Consider the following 17,279-nt stretch of genomic DNA (forward strand, 5'->3'; position numbering starts at 1 on the left):
CCTAAACCACTAACCCTAAACCCTAAACCTTAATCACTAACCCTTCACCTAAACCACTAACCCTAAACCCTAACCACTAACCCTAAACCTAAACCATATACTTAGTTTGATGCGCGACATAAAAATAGTCATTATGATTACTAGCATTACTTAATTTGATTTGTCTACTTTAATTTTTCTTTATGACTTTATTTATTATTCTAGTTTGATGCGCGACATAAAAATAGTCATTATGGTGTCCGCGATGGTGATTCCATAACAAATGGTCATTGAAAACGCAATTCCATAACAAATTTCATAACAAGTAGTATGAGATACCATAAATTAAGTCTGAAATTCAAATTACAAAGATACAACACAAATTTCAAATAGAGACATCAAAATTAGTCATTATGGTGTCCGTGATGGCGCGAGGATGTGCCACATGGTTGATCCCACCTTCGGGCTTGACGATCCGGATTTCTTCTTGCGCGTTGTCTCCGCCCTTGTTGTTCAGCCTCTGCAGAAAACTCGTGACGCAAATCAACACCTAATAAGTCGCCCGTATCAGGTATTGCTCCGGGTACATCCCATTGCGGACCTAATGGGGCATTAAGTGTTGCCATTGGGGCATCATGTTGCTGCGAAGGGGTCATGGTCGGCCATGAAAAATGAGGATGTGTTTCCGCAACACCACCAAATGAATGTTCGCTTGCAGACATATCAGTGTCATGACCCTCGAAAGGATACTGAGAAAATATTGGTGGCGTGTAATACATTCCATGGCCACGCTGGTCCATTTGCTGGGAAAAATCTTCCGCTTGAACAATCTCCCTTCGTCTGTCAAAACCTCGAGTTTCAACACTTGACTGAAGCATGTGAAACTGTTGTGGGGGAAATGGACGCTCTGATGCTGGACCATGTGCCACAGGCTCAGTGATCCTCTCTTGCTCTTGGGATAAAATCGTTAACTTTTCCACATATGGCACGAGATCATCAACTGCCCATGTATTTCGCCCTTGTGGTGACACCATATACTACAATGTCTCGGCAACTTCACCCTGCAATTATTAGGGTAAGCAAATTAATGTCAATGATTTAAAAAATAAATTGAAGTTAAATAATTAAAAAGAAATAAATACCAATGTAGCCGTATTTGCATTGTTTGGGTCGACAAACATTTTTGTTTTTCGCCTATACCAGACCATGTAATCCGAGTTAAAACTCAATAGGCCCTCTTGTCAAGGATAAATGTCGACCCTAAACTCAGCTCGATTATTCCACTGACTGATAAACGAGGCCAACAGTTGGAACCAATTTTCATCTTGTTTTCCTTTCAGCGTTAGCCCATGGATATTCTGTGGTTGCGAAGGAGACTCCGGAATAGGTTGTTGCATTCCAAATTGTCGCAACACTCTATCCGATTGGTGCCACTCTACAACATGGAAACAAATGAGTGGCACCACTGCGCACCACGCCACACTGCCAACCAAACAAATGGGAGGCAACATCGACGTAACAGTTGCTGTGTAAGGCTCTCACAGAAACTGCATACAATAACACAATTGTTAATTTTTCTTAAACCATGACATTTTATTTATTATTTAACAAATACATAATGATCTTGTTACCTCATGTTGTTTCATGATATCTAATTTGCGACGGAAAACTATTAGATCATCATTGCCAATATGTTGGTTTCCACGTCGCAGCCACCTACAAAAAAAATATGAAATAATTAGTGCCAACGCGTTACATTATTGATTATTTTCAAATTAATTTTTTTAAAACAACTAACCTGTATCCGAGTGGTTTGTTTTCTATTATAGGAGGAATTCTCTTTGGAGCCAAAGTCGTGCAGCGTTCCCATGCCCACATTTGGATTAAGATGCACATATCTCCGATTGATTTTATTTTGTAATCGGTGGCGCTGCACATCTCTCTGTATAAATAAGCAAGCATGGCATGTCCCCATGCATACATGCTGCACTGTTCAAAGTCCCGTAAAAATTAGAGGTATCTTAGGGAAACTTTACTGCTGCTTTTGTCAACAAATAGAACTCCTCCTATGAATCTGAGAATCCATGCACGGGTAAACCTTTGTAATTGCTCTACGTTACCGTCATGGATATTTATTTCAGAAAAATGGTGAGCCAGCCAACTTAATTTGACCACACTGCCTTGAAGTTCACCTTCCTGTGGTCTGACTCCCAATAATTTTTCACACAATTCAGCCCAATCTAGATTAGTCTGACCAATTAATGGTGTCCCCTCAGTATGAAGACCTAACAAGACTGACACATCTTGAAGAGTAATCATAGCCTCTCCGCATCTCAAGTGAAACGTGTGTGTCTCGGGCCTCCATCTTTCAATCGAGGCTGTAATTAATGAAGAATTAATTTTTAGGTACCCCATTTTCATTGTCCAATAAAATCCAGATTGGCGAAGCAGAGGAATAATTTCCTCTGGTATTTCTTCTTGTCCTTGATAGATGGGTACATCTCGTCTGATATGTAACTTCCTGTCTGGTTCCCCATTCCAAACATGTTAGGTTGCAGCCATAAAACGTCTCCATCTATTGGACCAGACTTAATGTGTATACTAGATGAAAATGACGACGAAGATGCCATTGATACTGTAAAGTAAAATACAATACAAAAAATTCACAACAAAAATTGTACATTAAAAAAATTAACTACATTTACAAAAAATCAATTAAATATACATACCACATAATTAAAATCTGAATAAATAAAAAAATACATCAATTTTAACAAATAACAAAATTAAAAATAACAATACGTACACAAATTTAAATAAATGTTCTAAAATACTCTACAAATAACAAAATTATAAATTTAATAGTTACACAAATTTAAATAAATGACTAAATTAAAATACATAAATTTGTTACACATACAAAAATTTAACACAAAAAAACTTAAAATACTACCTAAAATACTCTACAAATAACAAAATTAAAAATTACATACCTACACAAATTTAAATAAATTACCAAATTAAAATACATAACAAAATTAAAAATTTAAACACGTACATAAATTTTACACAAATAAACTTAAAATACTACCTAAAATAGTCTACAAATAACAAAATTAAAAATTAAATAACTACAAAAATTTAAATAAATGATCAAATTAAAATACATAACAAAATTAAAAATTTAAACACGTACATAAATTGTACACAAATAAACTTAAAATAATGCCTAAAATAGTGTACAAATAACAAAATTAAAAATTAAATAGCTACAAAAATTTAAATAAATAACCAAATTAAAATACATAATAAAATTAAAAATTGTTAGACGTACATAAATTTTACACAAAAAAACTTAAAATACTACTTAAAATACTCTACAAATAACATAATTAAAAATTAACATAGCAACATAAATTGAAATAAATGACCAAATTAAAATACGTACTTAATAAAATTATAAAATAAAACACGTACATAAATTTAACACAACAAAACTTAATTTACTAACTAAAATACTCTATACATAACAAAATTAAATATTAAAATACCTACATTAATTTAATTAAATGACCATATTTTTTTTCCAATTATTAAAATTTAAATTATATAACAAATATTATACACAAAAAAATGGTATTAAATCAAAAAAATTTCATGGAATAAAAAATTTAAAGAACGTATATATAAAATTAATAAAGTATCATATATTTCAATAAAAACTATAATTCAATAAACTAAATAATATTCACATTCTAACTAAACCTAAAATACCATATATATAATACAAATAATATCATACAAACCTAATAAATCTAAACCAAATAATAATAACATAACAACTAAAATTAACGTACAAATAATTTTATCACAAATAATAACATACAAATTTTAAAAATCTTAACAAAATTATATTAATAAATCAACTATAACTAACGTACAAATAATAATATACCAACTAAATCATATTTAAACATACTACTTAAAATTTAAAAGTTTCACCTAACATCAACAAACTTAGCATATCTATATATAAAACAATTAATACTATACTAATTTACAAAATTTTAAAAAAATAATATTATCAAATTAACTAAAACTAACCTAACAAAATATATATATATATATATATATATATATATATATATATATATATATATATATAACTATATATAACACAACTAATAATATATAATTTAAAAAATCTAACTTAAATAATATTGACATATTAACTAAAATTACCAAGCCAAGTTAACAAACACTTACCAAATAGAAAAACCACGTAATAGCTCGCAGGAGAAGAAACCACGTAATAGTAACAGGAACAAGCACAGTCCTACAACAGGAACAATCACGTAAATAATTTTCACTAAAATTATGTTTCAAAATATATATATAATACAACATATATTTACCAGTATAAAATACTTACCAGAAACAAAACAAGAAGAACAACAATGTAGTGCAGTAATATGAAGAACTAGAGTAATATGAAGAAGAAGAAGAAAACGTAGCAAGCGTAGCTGAGTTCCTGCTTTTATAATGGACAAGTTTGAAACAAAGAAAATCGCCAGCCAGCTTGGCGATTCCGGTGAAGCGCATCCCGCCATCCTCATTGGCGAATCCACCCTGCTGCAGCTGCAACCCTGCATGGCCTGTTGCATGGCCTGTGCCACTGACGCCTAGCCCTGAGGCCTACGTGCTGGGAACTCGCCAGTCAAACTGGCGGTTTCCCTTGTTGTCGCATGTCGCCACTTCGAATGGCGAGTTCCAGTCAAACATGTGCATATCGCCACTGTCATTGGCGAGTCCAGTCACTAGCAGCAAACCCGCTAGTCCCACTGGCGGTTTGCTTGCACCATGCATGCATTTACGTCGAAAACAGCCCCCTTGGGTAAATTGTTTCAAAACCACCCCATCTGGGGAAAAAGTTTTTAAAACAACCCCAAATGGGAAAATTTGCCGAATTATTTGTTGCTGACAATCCAAACACTTTCTCTCTCATTATCTTTGTTTGCCCTTCGTTGTCTCTTTCCTGCCTCCGACCTTGAATGCGCCTTTTTCTCTCTCTTGTCTCCTTCTCTCTCTCTCTTGGTATTCTCAGGTAAATTTTCATCCCCTTTGACGACTTCTTTGAGTTATTTTTTTTATGCAGCCTCTACTTATCTCACCTTTTTTCTTGTCTATTCTATTGCTTCTAAGAATATTATCTGAATAACATTATTAAAATATTAATAGAAAATTAAAATTCAATAACATTATTAAAATATTATCTGAATTATATATATCTTTCAGGAAAGGCAACACTAAAGTTTGGCTCAAAAAATAAAAAACAAGTCTCTGATGATTTTCAGTGAGTTAGTTCATCTTGAAACAACTGTTGCTCAACATTATATTGTAATATGATTTTGCATTACTTGCTCCTATGCGATGAAAGTTTAGCAATTGGATGACATTGAAGTCTTAAGTTCGTATGTTTTTGTTAGGCTAAATTGCTCAGAATGTCCCTCAATTATTCTGGAGTTTTTTATTAGATCCCTCAACATTTTTTGTTTTCCAATTGGATTGTTGATCTTGTATTTGTTTTTTAATTGGTTTCCTGTGGTGTAGTTCCATCTCACTACCATTTGTTTTGCTGTGGAATAATTAAGGTTAAATTTGTTTTTGTGTCCTCTAATTTATTTTTTAGATTCAGTTTGACCCTTTAGTTTTTTTTGGGTTCAATTTGTCCTCTAATTTTCTAAGACAATTCAATTTGGTCCTTTGATCTAAATTGTAAGAAATCACACTTGTGGTTGTGGTGGTTAAAAATCGTCACTAAGTAGTTTTAAACCGTCACAAAATACAAAATTTCCCAAAAAAATGAATCGATTTTAAAAATTGGAGGATCAAATTGAACAAAAAAAAAATGAGGACCTAATTGGATACAAAAAATTAGAGAACCAAATTGAACCTAAATAAATTAGAGGACCAAAATAAAATGAGCAAATATAGAGCCTAACATGATCTTGTGATATGAGAAAAGTTGTGCAAGTGTGAATACCATTTATTTTCTTCAACTCTCACCTCTTGCGTATTTTATTGAATGATACTCTCGCTCTCTAATAACATCCGTTACCATATTGATTACACATGACAACATACTTGTCACTCTTGTTCTCTGTCACATCAAAATTAAATGAATGCACAAAATGAAATTGTTTAATGGCATTCATAATTGCTTCTGTTGATTCAAATATCAAACTTCACAAAGGTCATTTGTACTCACACTCCCTTTGTTCTGATAAGGATTTGAGTACTCTTAATTTTCTGAAAATTGACTACTAATAGTTTCAAAATATAAAGATGACTCATTTTGATTTCTTGGTTCTTCATGTTTATGAACATCGTGTTGTTGCTCGTCATCAAAAGTCGCTGGCATTATCTCTTATTATATGGGTTCTTCACTAGTCATCTTAAAAAATACAAAAATAACTTATTAGTAAAAATGTAAATAATTTAGTGCATCCAACGTTAAATATAAAAACCCCATACTAGGAAAAATTGAAAGAAAAAAAATCTTCTAGTAAAACTCCCCAATTTAGTGTATTTAACATTAAAGAAACAATATACCACAAAGACTATAAGAAAAATATGAAAATAAAAGACCTTTTTGTATTCTGAAAAATATATAAGATTGTTACTTTGTAAAATGCAGTGTGAACCATACCTTCCTTTCATAATAAACATAAATAATGAATAATGAATAGTGTAGCATAAGTTTGTATCAATGAAAATAATAGTATTTTTATACTAAGACTAAACCCTAAAATAATAATAACTTAAATATTATAATACTATAATATTATAACATATAATAACGTATAATATTTTTAAATTACAATACAACATTTGAAAAGCAAATAATGATGTCGTGACATTTCACGACTTTGAAGCCCTCCATCCACAATCCATCATCCATTTTGCATGAAATTGAATCCAAGTCGTAAGAATGTGTTTTCATGTGCTGCATTAAGGAATGTATTTATTTTCAAAGGTCAGGATACAGAGAACGTTTTTTTAAAAGGCTTCAATAAGCAGGGAGAGCATTTTTTATGTTATGGAGTACATATAGCAGTATTGTTATGCTGGGATTTATTGTTATATGAGGATTTTGAATTTCTGTATTTCACTTTTTTGGCTTGGCCTTTAGCACTACTTGTGCTGAATTGAGCATCATTAATAATACTATCTTAGCTTCTAAAAAAAAAACTTTTGAATTAAAATGAGTGATAAATTATAATTTTTGAATTATTGACCATTACTTAGGTGGACCATCATCATTATCTATTTTGTACCACTATTGACAGTCAGTCATTAGATTAGTGTGTATATCAAAATAGTTTTATCTACAAATGGATTGCGAAGTCGTGTGAGCGACAACAAACCTATTGCAGAATGGAATAGAAAAAAGGATTGGAGAAAGAAGAAAAATCTAGTGCAGAGGGTGCACCAAAACAGTGTGTGGATGAGATGAATCCAACAGTGTTCAGAAAGGGTCCATATTAGACCATATGGGAGACTTGTCTATGCTAGAATTGGCCTTTATTACTTTCAACTTTCAAGTATTAAAGTTACACTTTGACCAAATTGTCTGTTTACCCAAATTAATAACCACTCATAACTTCAGCAAACGTGTCCTAGTGATTGTTTGGAGAAATTATTTTAAAATCACTTTTAAGATAATAAAATAATGAGATATGTTTTTTTATAAGTTAAAATATCTCTTCATCACTTAATCCTTAATTAATTTGTAAATTTTTTTTCATTTAATTTCTCTAAGAGATGGGCGAACATCTACAATTAACCAATGATTAATTAATGAAGATTCCACCATTTTACTAATCTCATTATTTTTGTCTCCTAGAAGTATTCACAGAGAATCTTAACCAAACAAATTCTTACTTTTATTTTTTGTCCAGTGTAATGTGTATTACTCATTCTTAACTCCTCACATCTCATATGGGCCGTGGCTTACTCTGGTTTTTCTATGCCACTGCAGCTTATACTTCCTGCACCTCCCTTTTCGACCACCCAACATCACCGTTGACAACTCTAACCTAGGGAAGAAGGCGCGGACGGAGTTGAAGACAAAAGAGAAGTTAAGAATGCGATCCTATTCCAGAAAAGCTTGTTCGGAAGTCCCAAATTTAGTAATTGGGTATAAGTTTTTTTAGAAGTACTTTAAAAAAAAGAAAAGCTTTTCTAATTTAAATGAGTTTTTCATTAATTAATTTATAAAAAATCTCATCTCATTTTTTTTTTCACATTTTCTTCTTTTAAAAATGATTCTAAAGAAATTTATCCACCCAATTCTTTTATACAAATAAAAAGTAAAAGTAAAATCAAATGGGTAAGTAAGGAGTGACCGACCGACTGACTAGTCATTCTGTGCATCTCACACGTGCCCACAAGAACGCCTCGCTGGCGCCTCCGAAACGCCGCCAGCTGGCACTGAACTTGAACGAAAGTTGGAATAAACAACTGACATCATCACCAATTCACAAATCGTGGATTCAGAGCTAGAAATGAAGCAGCACGGTGTTGTTCGACTTCATTTCGAAGATCCACTCAAGAGAACAAGAGAAAAAAAAAAAGAGAGATAATTAATAATTAACAAATATTTAGTGTTGGTGTTAGTGAGAGTGGAGATGAAGGCGGAGACGGTGACGCTGTTGCTGGTGAACCTGGCGGGGATAATGGAGAGGGCCGACGAGTCGCTGCTTCCGGGAGTGTACAAGGAAGTTGGCACGGCGCTCCACACCGACCCCACCGGTTTGGGTTACCTCACTCTCTTCCGATCCATCGTACAGTCCTCCTGCTACCCCGTCGCCGCCTACCTCGCCGTGCGCCACAACCGCGCCCACGTCATCGCCGTCGGGGCCTTCCTCTGGGCCGCCGCCACCTTCCTCGTCGCGTTCTCCTCCACTTTCTTCCAGGTCACCGCCGTTTCTTACCGTATTATTCATTACTCTTTAATTGTGAGTGAATGTCTTTGTTTGCTTAACTATATAGCTATAGGATTGAGGAGAGTGTTTCTAAATTTCAAAACCTTATAGCTTTGCAATTTCTCTCGCATAGTGTGGTTTTTAATTAGGGATGGTGAGGGTAAAATTGGGTAATATAAGTCGTTGCACGTGTATAGCACATCATGAATGGATATGTTGAAATATCAACTGTTGCTTTTCTTATCACCAATTGTTATTACTTATTTCATAGGAGCCTAGTTTAGGTATGTGATTCTTGCGAATCGCGAAGTAGATTAATCCTGTTTGGATAAACTTGTGCATGAGGACTTATAGGAAAAGTGTGCAGGTAAGATGAATTGAGTTTCTTGTATAAGCTAGAATCAACTTATGCCATGACCATATATAAGAAAAGTAAATAGGAAGGTAAAATGAATTGAATTGAGTTATCGCATAAACTAAAATCAACTTATGCCATTAGCTAAGCACTTGTAGGAAAAGGAAGAGAAAATATGAAAGTAAATTGAACAGTTTCTTGAATAAGCAAAAATCAAATTATGTTGATAACTTTTTATTAGAAACTCTCTCATTTAACTTCTCCAAAAGATAGGTGATTCTGTGATTGTTTTATTCCACTAAAGTGTGCTTAAAAATGTATAAGAAATTAATGAAATTGTATTGGTTCATGATGAAGAAAGAAGAAGAAAGCTTTGCAGAGAAGAAAGTATACACATAGTTCAGAGAAGTGCTTGATCTTAGATTGATAAAATGCTTTCTAACAAAAAGGTGTTATTCCTTGCATGTATTTATAAAGCTAAAATAACTAACTAATTATAACTAAATGCAACTAACTAAACAATTAATGACAGCTCAGCTATAACTAACAAAACTAACACTCTAACTTATTCTGTCAACATCCCCCTGCAAGCTGAGGAATGGATATCAAACATTTCCAGCTTGGAATGAAAAGTCTGAAAAACACCAGGAGGGAGGGCTTTAGTGTAGATATCAGCAAGTTGATGAGTAGAGGAAATAGGTAGTAACTTCGAGAGGCCAGAATTAAGTTTCTCCCAAACAATGTGGCAATCAATCTCAATATGTTTCGTATGTTCTTGAAAAAATATTCATGTAATTAAGACCATCCATTTGCCCTTGTAATGTTCAATAGAACCACCAGCTTTGTGCTTAATTTTATACACCCAATGACAGCCAATAGCATTTTTATGCGAAGACTAGATCAGTTAAAACCCATGTATGATTCAGCTCTAAAGCAGTGAGCTCTTGTTGCATAGCTTTTACCCAACAATCATATTTGACAACCTTAGTATAAGATTTGGGTTCAACATTAGAGAAAATGGACACGACAAAACTATGATGTGATGAAGAAAGTCTATCATAAGAAATGACTGAAGAGAGAGGATAGCGAATACTTGAAGTATGAGTGGTAACAACAAATGTGAAAGTTGTATGAAAGTTATTGTACTTTGCTGGCCTTTGTTTCTGTTGATCAGAACAACAAGGAAGAGGTTCAGGGGATTGGGAAGGTGAACTTGAGGGAGAAATGGAAGTAGGTGAGTAATTGGTTTCTGATTCAGAAGTTGGGTCTGGTTGATGAATGCCATTTTGGCAAATATCTTCAGTAGATAAATCATCATATGTGGTTTTGGAAGATGGCAATATGGAGGAAGAAAAGGGTGAGGAATTAGCAGATTGTGTTTTTGAATAAGGAAAGCAATCCTCATAGAAGATCAAATTGCAAGAAACTTCTATGGCTTGAGTTTGAAGATTAGAATTAACATATCCTTTGGTATGAGGTTTAAACCCAAGAAAATGACAAGGAACAATTCTAGAATCAAGTTTCCTCTATGAGCAGTTAAAGTGCCTACATAACACAGACAACCATAAATTCTAAGATGAGAAATATCATAAGGTATATCATAGAGTTTTTGATATGGTAAAATGTTATTTAGAAAAGGAGTTGGCAAACAATTTATTAAATGTGAAGCATGCATTGCTGCAAAAGACTAGAATATGGGAGGCAAATGTGATTGAAATAACAAAGCATGAGTAACATTTAAAAGATGTTGATGCTTTCTTTCAACAATCGCATTTTGTTGAGGTGTCTCAACACAAGATGGTTGGTGAATAATACCTATTTGAAGCATAAAATTCATGCATGAGAAACTCTGCACCATTGTCAGAACGAATGGTTTTTACTTTGGTATCAACTGTTTTTCAACTTGAGTAATACAACTTTTCAAAAGAGATTGCATTTCAGCTTTTGTTTTCCTGAGAAAGACCCAAACATATCTGGTGTGATCATCAACAACAGTTAAGAAATATCGATGACCACATTCATGGAAGGATTGGCACATGGTCCCCAAATATCAACATGTATCAAATCAAAAGAATGAACGGCATACTATTGGGAAAAGGTAACATTATATGCTTAGCACGATGACATGTATCACATACAAATGATTTATCATTGAAGATAATGGGATAAGATTGTTTCATAACATGTAATCTATCATGAGATGCATGTCCTAAATGAAAATGCCATAAATCCATTGGCACTTTATTACAGAAAAATGTCATAGCAACATCATTGGTGGTTCTGGTTGTTATCATATCGAAGGCTGAAGGCATGACTAGCTTGTACAATCCATCATTCGCATCAACTGTACCAATCATCTTCAGGCTGCTGGCGTCCTTTATGTGAAATTTATTTGAGAGGAAAGTCAGTTTGTAATTCAGAGATGAAACCAACTTGGAAATAAAAATAAGATTAAAATAGAAACATGGTAGATAAAGAACATCAACAAGGGATAAGGACTCAGACAATTTTACTGTTCCTGAGTGTGTGGATAACACTTGTTGGTAATCTGACTATAATGGGTTTAATTTGTTTATATGTATTGTATGAAGACAAGGATGAAGAAACGTGATCTCGCTCCTGAATCCGATATCCAGGTTGCAAAATTTTCATTGTGTGTAGTGCAAATGAAAGGAAGAACATTCCCTACAGCAGATACATTGTGCTGTGGAAAAGTACCAATTTGGTTAACATGAGGTGTAGAGGATGAATCCCCAAGGTTAGATTGCTGAATTAGAGCCACCAAGGCCTTATAATGTTGCTATGTAATTGTAAAACGAATATCACCATTTTCTTGTTTTAGCTGATCACTGTCATTATCGTTTTCTGCTTCTCCTGTTACAGTATTGTTCACTACAGCTTTGTTATTTTAAAACTTATGTCCTGGAGGTAACCATGCTTTTTGTAGCATTCCTCAACAGTGTGTCCACTTTTACCACAATGACTGCACATTTTGGTTCCTCTACCATATGAACCTCTACCTCTTTTACCTCCTCTGGAAAAAGGAAAGTCATGCTTTAGATAGCATACATGTACAATGTGCCCAACTCTGCCACAATAACTACATGTTGGTGCTGATCCTGAACTAGCAGCATTAATTGTGCTTCCTTTAACCTCAAATTTCAGATTTCCAATTAAGATAGAATTAAGCACTTGTCGTTCTTGTTGAACAGCATATGAGAAAACTTTAGCTATTGGAGGTAGAGAATCCATCATCAAAATATTTGATCTAACATTACCATATTGATCATTCAGACCACTCAAAAGTTGCTTAACTTGATCCTGTGTTTTTCTTTCCATTACCACTAGCAAGTGCATCACATGAACATTTTATTGCACACGTGGAGATTGAATCTGGTCTATAACTTTCTAATTCATCCCAAATCATGCGTAATTTTGTAAAGTAATCAGTAATTGAAGAATCACCTTGTTTGATAGCTGGAACTTCTTGCTGCAGATCCGAAATGCACAATAAATCTCCTTGTGAATATCATGACTTCAAGTCTTTCCAAATGTCTATTACTTTGTCCATCCATAAGATACTTTGTCTGATTGAAGCTGAAACTGAATGAACAAGCCATGAAATTACCATATTGTTGCATCTCTTCCATGCAAGATGTAGGGGATTGGTAATCAAAGGTTGCGGAAGGGTTCCATCACGAACTCAAGTGCAAATATAGGGGATCTACTCCATGAATTGTAATTTGTTGGATCGAGAACAGGTGAAACAAGTGCAATTGTTGGATTCTCACTTGGATGTAGATAATAGGAACTATGAACATTTAGGGATTGATCAATTTCAGAGATGGTGAATCAAGGTTTAGGAATATCAAAATCGAAGAGCAAAGAACAATGGATAAAGGAATCAGAGTAAAGCAGCAGAGCTCTTCTAATACCATAATGAAACTGTATTGATTCATGATGAAGAAAGAAGAAGAAAGCTTTGCAGAGAAGAAAGTATACACAGAGTTCAGAGAAGTGTTTGATCTTAGATTGATAAAATGCTTTCTTACAAAAGGTGTTATTCTTTACATGTATTTATAAAGCTAAAATATAACTAATTATAATTAACTGTAACTAACTAAACAATTAATGACAGCTCAGCTATAACTAACAAAACTAACACTCTAACTGAAAACTATAACTGAAAAATGATTATTCTGTCAACAGAAATTAGTACTCAAGAGTTAAGACTACTCTAATTTCCAAAAGCATGTTTTTGTACGTTGGCTTTTTTCTTTTTGCACTAGGCAATAAGCACATATATGGGGTTCTTAAAACCATGTCAGTATAACTGTTATACTATTGTAGATATTTGGCTGATTGTATTCACTTTGAACTTTGAAGTCATTGTATTATAGGTAGCTTTATCGCGAGCATTTAATGGGATTGGCCTTGCACTTGTAACACCTGCAATTCAGTCCCTTGTTGCCGACTCAACTGATGATAGCAATCGTGGCATGGCTTTTGGATGGCTTCAACTAACAGGAAATGTTGGATCAATTATTGGAGGCCTCTTCTCAGTGTTGATAGCTCCAATAACAGTCTTTGGTATCCCTGGTTGGAGAATTTCCTTTCATATTGTGGGATTAATAAGCATTATAGTAGGTGCTTTAGTATACCTCTTTGCCAATGATCCACACTTCTCAGATAATGGTACAAACAGTAGAAGGCAAGCTCCAAATAAAACATTTTGGTCTGAAGTGAAAGATCTGGTTCAGGAATCCAAGTCAGTTTTGAAGATTTCATCTTTTCAGATTATTGTTGCCCAGGGTGTCACTGGCTCCTTTCCCTGGTCTGCTTTATCATTTGCACCAATGTGGTTAGAGCTGACTGGCTTCTCCCATGAGAAAACTGCTTTCCTCATGGGTTTGTTTGTGGTTGCCAGTTCTATTGGGGGATTGTTTGGAGGAAAGATGGGAGATATCCTATCCAAGCGCTATCCAAATTCTGGGAGGATAATTCTGGCACAGATAAGCTCTGGATCAGCAATCCCCCTAGCAGCACTTCTTTTGATTGGTTTGCCAGATGATCCATCCACGATAATATCTCATGGTTTGGTTCTAATCATTATGGGGCTCTTGATATCTTGGAATGGTCCAGCTACGAATAAGTACATATCTCAAACTAACCATTTTCCCCTCGGTTTGCTTAATCATTTTTCCAATCAATTATCCTTATTTGGTACAGCATTTGCTACAAACATCCTAGTATTATCTTTCACACCATCCAACTTTGTTAAGATGATTAGTTAAGCTTATATGTTGTTCTATTATGTTACAATACATTGGTGATTGGTTAAACACATGTAGGTACCAATATAAAGTCCTCTCTGCTTTCTAGACCAGTGGCACTTCACTTGAACTTGAAATGTCTTCCATCTTAAACTTGCTTACAAAATGCAAAAGAGTTTAAGTTAGAGCAAACCAATTTGTAGTGTTTTAATAGGTACCTTAAATAAATTCATCTTTTTCGAATTTTCTTTTCAATTCACTTTCTAAATTATTATTAAATTCTTTTGGATTATGGATAAAAAAATTAAATTCTTTTGGTATTGTACATCTTTATTAGTAGTTTTTGTTTACTTTAGTGCAAACAATTCTGCATGTGCCCATGGCAGAGAAATAGAATGGTAAACATAGCATAATTTATTGCTTTTGTTGTGATCTAGATTCTAGAACTGAAAGACAGCTCTGTGTGATTGTAGAAAAGCTTGTTAAAGTTATATGTTTATTCATAGGTTAACTTGTCTGCTGCATGGACATTAGTCCAATTTTTGCAGAGATAGTTCCAGAGAGATCCCGCACAAGTGTATATGCCATGGACCGATCTTTTGAATCTATACTATCATCTTTTGCTCCCCCTGCAGTGGGGATTTTGGCCCAGCATGTTTATGGGTATAAGCCCATTCCTGAAGGGTCTAGTGAATCTCAAGAGATTTTAACAGACAGAGAGAATGCTGCATCATTGGCGAAGTCTCTTTACACTGCAATAGGAATTCCAATGGCTCTATGCTGTATAATCTACACATTTCTTTATAGGACCTATCCGAGAGACAGGGAACGTGCTAAGATGGAGGCTTTAATAGAATCAGAGATGCAGCTAATCGAATCAGGTGGTTTAGCTATGGATAGAGAGTTTGAGTCAGAGGAATTGTCTATTGTGGATTATGATGATGGTGATATTGATGATGATGAGAACACATTACTCTACAGGCAGTTGACACTTTCCAAAGAATAGTTAAAAAGACATCATAAAAATTTAGCAGGTCTGCATTGCGGCCAAATGAGTTTGTGTGTCCCAAGAGAGAGTTTTCAGGTATACTAAATGGTGGACGATTTTTCAGAACTATATTTTGATCAATTTTTGTGCATGAATCATACACGGACAGTTATAGATGAAATGAAACTGTATAAGCCTTCATAGTTTTATTTTCCACTATTTTTAGGGAAGATTTTCCTTTTGTTGTATGCAATTTAACCGTGTACAAACTGCAATAGGTTGGAAAACTATGGATATAGAATTGTTTGCTTTGGCTAATGTAATTGACAGACACTCTAATTTCTTAAATGTCAAGTGTGGTGTGAATTCCCTTGGCAAGTCAAATACTGAGGCAAATGTTCTATATATCAACTTTAAATGTTTGGGCTTGTGTATATTGGCCTAATAATGGAAATTTATATATGAGTTTAAATATGTTTTTAATCCTTTAAATTAGAGTTATTTTTTTAGTTCACCAAATTTATAATTGTTCTTTTTAGTTCTTAAAATTTGTAAAATGTAATTTTTAGTTATTATGCTAAATGTGAGTCAAACAAAGAATAAGATATTTGTAATTTGTGGTAATATTTTAACGTCAGAAATTTTTTATTTTATAGTTCTTCTAGCTATTTAACATTGTGAGAATCAAGATAATAAAAAAATCAAAATGGATTTTAAACCTATTAAATCAGTTTTTTAATTTGTTTACTAACTTGAATTTAAACAATTTTAACAGTCGAAACATTATATTTTAAAATATGAAATAGAAAATTAATCTTTTGATTGTCAAAAGTTATAAATTATAAATTTTTTATTTCTTGTTTCACTTTAAAACAAATATTTTATGGATTTTAGGAATTAAAAAATTCTCTATGCCAGGCAAAAAAAAATGTTTAGAGGATAAGAAATATAAAAATAAAAAAAAGGACATGTATAGAGGACAGGGCAAACCGGCAGGGAGAACCAGAAATTAGGCTATTGTTTCCTGTGGTCCTTTTTTAGCTTTCGGATTAATCTGGAATGCAAAACTCTATTTTAGATTGATTGCAAATTTGACTTTCGGAATGATCAATTCGAAAGGTAAAAAAACATTTCGAAAAGGATGCAGGAAACATTTTGGAGGTGTAGAAAGCAACAGCCTAAAAATTTAACTCGGGGTTATAACAATGGTTATGGAAAAATCCAACAACCGACATTCCCACCATAGATATCTTAAAATTCCCATAATTCTTTAATTCAGATAGAATTATTAATATTGACTATCCCTGGCTAATTTTATGTTCAATTCCCTGACGCATGCTAATGAGACCTAAGTCTGTCAGATTTTTGTTCATTTTTTTCAATTTGTTTCGCCTCTTTCTCGGAGGGAGAAAGACGATCAAAAAATTCCCAATCATGGTCCTTACGAATCGGATCATCCATATAATATACAAAAAGGAACTCCAGATATTTGATATCTTTCTCTTTGAATGAGATCTCAATTCCAGCAATGATTTCATTAGATATCTTATAACTAGAATCGCTCTTAATTTTGAAATCAATTCAATTTAGTCATATTATCTAAATTGAATCAACACTATTAAAAAATTATACTTTGTGGTGATTAAAAATTGTCGTTAAATAGTTTTAAATCACAATAAAATATATTCTTTAGCATC

The 17,279-nt window shown here is 33.4% G+C and overlaps 1 protein-coding gene across 2 annotated transcripts; it reads left to right on the forward strand.

The window, feature by feature from the left end:
• The first annotated feature begins 8,507 nt into the window (after positions 1 to 8,507).
• On the forward strand, positions 8,508 to 15,900 carry LOC100783378 (uncharacterized). Of its 2 annotated transcripts, none has more exons than XM_003544740.5 (3): positions 8,508 to 8,957; positions 13,722 to 14,473; positions 15,129 to 15,900. In XM_003544740.5, the coding sequence occupies exons 1-3, from the start codon at positions 8,670 to 8,672 to the stop codon at positions 15,598 to 15,600; spliced, it is 1,512 nt and encodes a 503-aa protein (XP_003544788.1). In that variant the 5' UTR covers positions 8,508 to 8,669; the 3' UTR covers positions 15,601 to 15,900. The 2 variants fall into 2 exon arrangements, with proteins under 2 accessions (XP_003544788.1, XP_040865313.1); XM_041009379.1 differs by lacking the exon at positions 8,508 to 8,957 and adding an exon at positions 12,063 to 12,079.
• Positions 15,901 to 17,279: the final 1,379 nt, after the last annotated feature.

This window comes from Glycine max, chromosome 14 (assembly GCF_000004515.6).
Source record: "Glycine max cultivar Williams 82 chromosome 14, Glycine_max_v4.0, whole genome shotgun sequence".
In the NCBI taxonomy this organism is placed as follows: Eukaryota; Viridiplantae; Streptophyta; class Magnoliopsida; order Fabales; family Fabaceae; genus Glycine; species Glycine max.